Consider the following 8,790-nt stretch of genomic DNA (forward strand, 5'->3'; position numbering starts at 1 on the left):
TGTGGCTGTGACGGTGTGACAGTTTAAGGGATTATTGGAAGAGCAACCAATTTGATGTGACAAGCAATCAGACAACAGGACATAAATATGAATCAACCTTTTTGGCTACACCGGTCTATAACTTTACCAGTAATAGCAGAACCATGGTGTCTCTCAATGTCCTTCTGCTTACTTGTAAGTGCCTTTCATCTGACTAAGTTTAAAACTCATATGCACAGTTGGCTAATATATAACTGTATTTTTAGATGTTACAGCAGCTGTTCTGGGTTAAATTTATGACAGATAATAGAATAATTGACTTTAAGATTAGCATTGGAATTTTAATAGGTTCTCTTTTGTTGTTGTCTACAGTGGTGCTTCAAAACTCCAGATTGCTGATATCTGCAGGTATTTCATTTAACCATGAACCACATCAACAATCACCACAGTTAAGCAAGGATTATATGGCTTAATTGTGAAGTACAGTCTTAAACTTCATAATTTGTGTGTGCGGGTTGTGGTGTCAATGTCACCATACTGTATTTCTTTTAATTATGTAGTATCTTAAGTTCATTTTTCTTTTCTCTTTGTATATAGTCTGTCAATCACTTGGTTACAAATGACATAATAGGCTGCCTTTAAAAGGGGCTCTTTAAATTTTCAGAGACCGTAGTTACGTGTGATGGGTTTGTCCAGCGTCTCAGTTGTGGTAAGGTTTTGTAGTGTTAGTCAGCTAAGTTATTTTTTCTATGTACTGCTTTTGTTGTAGCTTCAACAGGTTATGTTTTTCTTATATTCAGACTCTGGTGTGATTAGTGTACAATCTACAACATATGGCCGCACAAACGGCAACACTTGCAGCATTGGACGACCAAAAGGCGAAACATCTAATACTATGTGTTCAATGGATGTTCCTGCGGCCTCTAGAAGGTAACTTTAATTGTCTCTTTGTTTGTGACTTGACACTGATAAATGATTGTGGTGTTGTAAATACTAAAGAAAAAAACTAATTTAGGGGCACGCTGGGCTGGTTTTAAAAACTTTCCACATGTCAGGATTATGAAACTTTGTATTTACTCTCTGCCATATGAATGTTCTTTAGAGAAAAATGCTAAAAAAAAACTTTGGAACTTTAGTTTTAACCAAAGCAAAAGTTTAATATAACTTTTTCATCAGTTTTTTTTATTTCTTTAACTAAGACAAATCTGATATTTTAATTTTGTATCTGTTATTTATCAGTTGAGTTCTTTAATGCTGATCTAACCAGCAGAAAGCGTGAGCTGTGGTTGCGCAGATGGGGGATGTTACACCGATTCTCTATTAGAACTGCTATTATAGTCTATACTTAGTGGTATGACAGAACCCTTGTTTTCTGTTCCTTTTACCAAGTTTAATTTAAGTAGTGTTTACTTAAATACGCTTTCAAAAACATGAAAAATTAAGTACATTTTTCAGTGCAGAAGCGTTTTTTGGTTCCTTGGTTGATTTTGTTAGTGATTGACTTTATCGTTCAAAAGGTGTGATGGACTGAGAGTGTGCGAGTTAAACACTCAAGGACTTGCAGAACAAGATCCTTGCGACGGAACCTACAAGTACTACACTACCAACTATATTTGCATCCAAGCAGGTTTTTTTTTTTTTCTCCTTCCTGCTTAGTTTGCATCTCCGTGCAAGCCTATGACGATCTTCTGTACTCTAACTTCCAGAAACAAGTGTGACTTGTCATGGTGGATACAGTTTCTTGAAATGTGGTGAGCTATTTTTATGTGACCTTATCTCGTTTCAAGAAATCGGACCACATGGATTAAAGAAATTGTATTGTTTTTATCTCCATGAAGAAACTGGCAAGATTCAGATAAATACTGCAAACTATGGACGTACAGATAAAACCACCTGCTCGGAAGGACGTCCATCCAATGAGCTTAGAAAAACCAATTGCTATTTTCCCAATGCACTGGCTCCTGTGTCAAAAAGGTAGATGGACCAAACTGCTTTATAATTTGGTCTTTTGAATGTACATTTATATTCTTGATATTTAATTACCATCTTGGCTAACAAAGAGCATTCTGGCAAGGTCCTCTCAAAGTTATGAAGTTACATTTTTAGCTGGGATAGTGCATTGACTAATTTTTTTTTTTTTTTGGACATGTAAAGCTGCAACGGCCTGGAAAGTTGTGACGTTTTTGTGACGGATAGAGTCTTTACCGACCCCTGCCTTGGTATATACAAGTACCTTGCAATCTCCTATTTTTGCCTCCCATCTCAAACCCGTGAGTAGTTCTCTTGTTTGAACAATGTAATGTTTTTGGATACTTCATTGCATGCTAATTACATCGTGTTAAAAACATTTTTTTTTTCATTATTAGTTTTAATTTTGGTAACATGGATTTAAAATGAAGTACACAAGAGAAATCAGTACAGCTAAGTGCACTTATTTTTATTTTTTTTCCCCACAAGGCAAAGCACAAACAGTTTCCCTTTGCTATACTTTAAAAGGCGTGATACAGCCCACAATACTTCACTATGAATGTTTTGGTTTCATTTTAAATTAAAAAAAATTCCGCATCTTTTTTTTGTAGGTTCAAGTTTGGTCTGTGAACATGCAAAGAATGACCTGAGCTGTGGTGTGTATTATGTTGGTACTTTTTCTGCTAATTTTTAATGTTTCAACCGATAATTCTGAGTTTATTAATAAATGGTAAGTTATAGTATGTAACTACTTCTAAAAGATTGTAAAATGTTGAACTGTTTTTCAGAGGCTGGAACTAAAATACACATTCTCAGCGCTAACTACGGGCGAACTGATAACAGCACATGTTCTACTGGACGACCTGCTTCTCAGCTTGCCAAAACGGACTGCTACGCCTTAAATTCACTGGCAATAGTCACTAATGGGTCCGTTAACATACACAATTTTTTTTTTTTACATGTAATTCAGTCTCTACACTGGTAGACAATCCAAACGATGCTAACCGGGCTGAGAGACTAGAGCCCCTTTCACTCTGCACGTCGGACCCGCAATATTCCCGGAACATTGCCGGGTCGCCTTCTGTGTGAAAGCAACCACGTCCCGGGATTGATTACCGAATTCGACCTGGGTCGGGGACCTAGTAATATTGCGGTATTCGACCTGTTAAGAGCGCTGTGTGAACAAAAGCCGAAACTAATGCCGCAACGTGTACGTAGTTATCATGCGACTCCTAGAGCTTGTTTTTTTCAATAATACAACCCTGCAGTGCCAGAAGAGCTAGTCGGTGTTTTAAACGCAAAGTGTTCGTACACAAAATAAACTAAAATTAAACGAGCAGAAATGTGCGCAAACTGGACACAAGTCGAGACCACGGAGCTCCTTACTATCCACGCTGAAGCTGAGATCGCTCGCCGTTATACGTCACATCAGGATGTCACGTGTCAACTCGACCCGGGAAAGTTAAAGGGGGGGTGAAATGCTGTTTCATGCATACTGAGCTTTTTACACTGTTAAAGACTTGGATTCCCATCCTAAACATAGACAAAGTTTCAAAAACTAATGTTGGATGTTTGATGGAGTATTTCTGTGTCAAAAATACTCCTTCCGGTTTCGGCGAGTTTTTTTTCGAGTATGAGTCTACTTGACGTTAATAAGAGTGGAAGGTCCTTGTATGGGCCGTACGGGCTCTTCTCCCGGTAGGGTGCGCGCGCGCGCGTGACTAGAGCATGGCGTAAACAGTCTCTCAGATGCAGATCCAGTCGTCCGTGAACACTTATGTGGCGCCGCGCTTCTCTTTATTCCTCTGGGTGACATCGAGCGACTTCAACGCTTCAGCACAGCATTCCGGGAAGGCAGCGCTGCATTTGAACCGATTTGAACGCAGAAATGACGGGAAGCTTCACAACATCGTTTCAGTTGCGTCTCAAAATGGATTTACACGCCACTGCTGTCAGGACTTTACCAAATCATACCAAAGAAGTGTGTTTTTGACGGAGCAGTCCCAGCGATAAAGCTTTGGAAGCAGCCGGTGAGTTAACTTAACTTAAACTGCTTCAAATGTCTCTGCTTTTGGCTACGGACGCATGAGTAAACATCAGTAAACGACACGATCGCGTGCTTCGTCATTCAAATGCGCTAACGGTTACTCCATTGTTGTTCTCTGTATAACGTTACAGTATTCTGACGTGCAAAACCGTTTTGCTTGCTACTGCTAAGGTCTAGTCGCATACAATAGTCCATAAACCGAATCATGTCCTCATAAACTGCGAGTAAACACACAGAAATGTGGAGAGGCCATTAAATACAGTAACTTACATACCACAGAGACGGACGTCCTGATGTTGCCGTTTCTCCTGTTCAATTTATTTCTCTCTCAGATTTGATTCTGGATCATTATCTGTATTAGCTGAGATAGCGATGGGTTTGTCCACGCTTGAGGACGTCACCGCTTTGCGCGCTTGTCATTCTTTAGCTCCGCCCACACGATACGCCTCCAGGCGCTCGTTTTTTTCCGGAAAGATATTTCTTTTATAAATATGATAAAACTAAAGACTTTTCGGAGATATGAAGGATGCAATACTACTCTATAGGTACTCAAGATTGACATGAGATTGAGTGAAACTGGGTGTTTCACCCCCCCCCCCTTTAAGCGTTGTTTGAAAACGCACATATTACGGTATTTCGCTGGCAGTGTGACTGGACCAAATCTAGCGTCCCGGGAACAAATGCCGGGTCGCATTATCTGTGTATTTGCCGGAATCGCAGTGTGAAAGGGGCTTAGCTAAATCCTTCCCCCCCACCCACCCACCCATATTCGAATCAAGTTTGATTTACACTTTTTATTTTTATTTGTATGGAATAGATGTGAAGGGAAAAACAAATGCTCTATGGCAGCCTCCAACAATGTCTTCACGGATCCATGTTTTGGCACATTCAAATACTTGTACATCTCCTACTCCTGTGTGTGTAAGTGATGCTGTATAGAGCAATGAATTTGCATGCTTCAGCTAGTTTTAAATCTGTTGCTAATCTGAATGAACGCACTAATTTTTTATTTTATCTTGCAGAATACGGTAGCCTATCTGTATGCCATCTTGGACTTGAAACAACTTTCTTAATGTAGAGACAGAAATGGTAATGGTAGAATACTAGTATGCTGAAACTTGAGTAGGATTTTTATTTTTATTTTTAAATTTTATTTTATTTCAGATGATTAATACACTGACTTTCCTTGCAATAAATTCTTTGCGAATGAGAATAAGGTGTGCGTCTCTGTTCTTAAGGTTGGCATAAAACAAGTTATGATAGTCATTTATTCCCTGTTGTGACAGAGTAAAAGTAAAAACGATTAACTTTTGGGGTAAAATCATACCCTATACAGGTGCTAGTCATATAATTAGAATATCTTCAAAAAGTTGATTGTCACTAATTCCTTTAAAAATTGAAACTTGTATTTTCATTACACACACAGATATATTTCAAGTGTGTCTTTTTTACAACTAAGGAAAATCCCAACTTCAGTATCTCAAATTAGAATATTGTGAGACGGTTCAATATTACAGTCACCAGGTGCCACATTCAGCTTGTTGACTCTAAACACCTGCAAAGGCCTTTTAAATGGTCTCTCTAGTACAGTAGGCTACAGAATCATAGGGAAGGCTGCTGCCTTGACAGTTGTCAAAAAGATGACCACTGACACCCTGCACAAGGAGGGCAAGACACAAAAGGTCATTGTAAAAGAGGCTGGCTGTTCACAGAGCTGTGTGTCCAAGCAGATTAATAGAGAGGTGATGGGAAAGAAAATGTGGTAGAAAAAAAGTAATTGGTTGTCTTGTACATAAGTATATTGTAAAAGCAATAGGGATGACTGCCCCCTGGAGAGGATTGTGAAACAAAACCTATTCAAAAATGTGGGGAAGACTCGCAAAGAGTGGACTGCAGCTGGAGTCAGTGCTTCAAGAACCACTACGCACAGACATTTGCAAGACGTGGGTTTCAGCTGTTGCATTCCTTGTCAAGCCACTCTTGAACAACTGACAGCGTCAGAAGCATCTTGCCTGGGCTAAATACAAAAAGGACTGCTGACAGGTCCAAAGTTATGTTTTCTAATAAGAGTAAAATTTGCATTTCCTTTGGAAATCAGGGTCCCAGAGTTTGGAGAAATAGAGGAGAGGCACACAATCCACTTTGCTTGAGGTCCAGTGCAAAGTTTCCACAGTCAGTGATGGTTTGGGGTGCCATGTCATCTGCTGGTGTTGGTCCACTGTGTTTTCTGAGGTCCAAGGTCAACACAGCCGTATACCAGGAAGTTTTAGAGCACTTCATGCTTCCTGCTGCTGATGGTTTTAACTTTATGGAGATGCAGATTTCATTTTCCAACAGGACTTGGCACCTGCACACAGTGCTAAAGCAACCAGTACCTGGTTTAAGGACCATGGTATCCCTGTTCTTAATTGGCCAGCAAACTCGCCTGATTGTAACCCCATAGGAAATGTATGGGGTATTGTGAAGAGGAAGATGCGATATCCCTTACGAAACAAAAATATATTGCAATATATTTAAAAATATCATGCAATATATTCACATATATGGGATTTAATATTTATATTTTCCAATATATTGAAAGCGGAAATCATTTGTATATTTTCCAATATATTGCATGAATATATAATATATTTTATAATACCATCAATATATTATTCCATATATTTCAAGAAAATATATTGGTAAATATATTTTCCTTTCGTAAGGGATGCTAGACCCAACAATGCTGAAGAGCTGAAGGCCACTATCAGAGCAACCTGGGCTCTCATAACACCTGAGCAGTGCCACAGACCGATCGACTCCATGCCACGCCGCATTGCTGCAGTTATTCAGGCAAAAGGAGCCCCAACTAAGTATTGAGTGCTGTGATTGCTGTTCATGTTCATACTTTTCAGTTGGCCAAGATTTCTAAAAATCCTTTCTTTGTATTGGTCTTAAAGGGTTAGTTCACCCAAAAATAAAAATGATTTCATTAATTACTCACCCTCATGTCGTTCCACACCCCTAAGACCTTCGTTCATCTCCGGAACACAAATGAAGATATTTTTGTTGAAAGCTGATGGCTGAGAAAGGCTTCAGAAAGGCCTCCATTGGCATTCAGTACATTGCCACTGACCCACTCACAAGACCAATTAAAGGCACTAAAGATTTCGTTTCTAAGTCCATCTCACTACAGTGGCTGTACAATAATGTTACAATGCGACGAAAAGAGTTATTGTTTGGACAAAAATCAAAATAATGACTTTTTCCACCAAGTTATTGACGTGAACTCGACGCATGCGCGAGAATATGACGCAGCTCCACCGTTCGACTACATGACCCAGAAGAGGAGGAGGAGCGCCACTATCGCCTGAGTTCGCGTCAGATAAAAAGTCATTCTTTTGATTTTCTTTTTTGCGCACAAAAACTATTCTCGTTGCTTGGTAAAATGATTGTACAGCCACTGTAGTGAGATGGACTTTGTAACGACGCTTTTAATTCCTTTTATGGCTCTTGTGAGTGGGTCAGTGGAAATGTACAATGGAGGCCTTTCGGGAAGCCTTTCTCAGCCATCAGCTTTCAACAAAAATATCTTAATTTGTGTTCCGAAGATGTACAAAGGTGTTACGGGTGCCCAACGACATGAGGGTGAGTAATTAATGAAATAATTTTCATTTTTGGGTGAACTAACCCAGGATCTAGTCTGAGGCCCTGTCCTAAATGGCACACTTCATGTGCACTTTCGGTCTTGTGGACTTACAATGGCCATTGTGTGCGCGTGTCCGTTAAGTCCACAAGACCATATGTGCTGCGTCCCAATTCGCCTACTTATACTACGTCCTAAAAGTATGTACTCTTTTTGTGAAGAAAAGGTATATACTTTTGAGTGTGTAGCAGAAAAGTATGCAAGCTTCGGGACATACTACTTCGCCATCTTTAACGGACTCTGTCGCTTAGTTACGTGCATCCCGTCACCGTTTATCTGCCCTGTCAATCATCGTCAGATTCGTCACACTTCAAATCATCCACATTCAATTTAATCTCCTATCGTATCGCAGAGAAATGAAGACGCTCGTTGATCTGCCATGGGTGGGTCTTTGTGGGTCAGAGACTCTCCTCATGTGTTTGCAGTTTAAATATAATTATGCATTTAAAAGTTAATGGCCAAACGTGTCATTAAAAAATTTCACAATGCTGCTGCAGGTGAAATATAATGTGGACAACACTGAATAAATATATTTTTGTCGGGTTAAATTTTTTAAAATTTTATTGATAGTTGGTCACTCAAACCCCTTTATTTAAACTTTTCTACTTAACGTCGAACTTGCACATCCGTCATGTTTGTAGTTTTTTAATGCTTTTTATCCGCGTTTGTAGTTCTAATCGAATCCTCGTCCGACTCGCAAGGGGTTGTGGGCAATATCAGCCGTTAGAGTGCCCATCGATCCATACTACGAATTCGGACCGGAAATAATAAACCATCCGGGAATCTTTGGAATACTCTTTTCAACATACTACGATTTGGGACATACTAATTCTATTTTCGAATACTATTTAGGGTGGATAGTATGCGAATTGGGACGCAGGGACTGTGTCCCATTCGTCATTTAAGCTTTAAGAAGGGTGCTCGTGAGCGCCCCCTTTGCGGCTTATGCACCCTCTGCGCACTTTAGCTGAGCTCGCAAGTTTGTGAGCTACGCAGAGCGCTTAAACAATAGCCCCAAACAGTTTCTTGGTCTGAACAGTTTTTGTTCGGGGATAATTACTCCTCTATGGATCGAGTCCAGACCGAACCGCCCAAGCTCAAATGTTGTGGG

The 8,790-nt window shown here is 39.8% G+C and overlaps 1 protein-coding gene across 1 annotated transcript; it reads left to right on the forward strand.

Annotated features, from left to right (window-relative positions):
* The first annotated feature begins 58 nt into the window (after nt 1-58).
* Nucleotides 59-5,210, forward strand: LOC137038053 (rhamnose-binding lectin-like). The gene is made up of 12 exons (XM_067412492.1): nt 59-174; nt 352-387; nt 644-688; nt 780-909; nt 1,497-1,606; nt 1,686-1,730; nt 1,818-1,953; nt 2,134-2,249; nt 2,559-2,603; nt 2,736-2,874; nt 4,812-4,915; nt 5,017-5,210. Coding segments are annotated over exons 1-12 (939 nt in total). The 5' UTR covers nt 59-143; the 3' UTR covers nt 5,019-5,210.
* Nucleotides 5,211-8,790: the final 3,580 nt, after the last annotated feature.

This window comes from Pseudorasbora parva, chromosome 13, assembly GCF_024679245.1.
Source record: "Pseudorasbora parva isolate DD20220531a chromosome 13, ASM2467924v1, whole genome shotgun sequence".
NCBI classification, from domain to species: domain Eukaryota; kingdom Metazoa; phylum Chordata; class Actinopteri; order Cypriniformes; family Gobionidae; genus Pseudorasbora; species Pseudorasbora parva.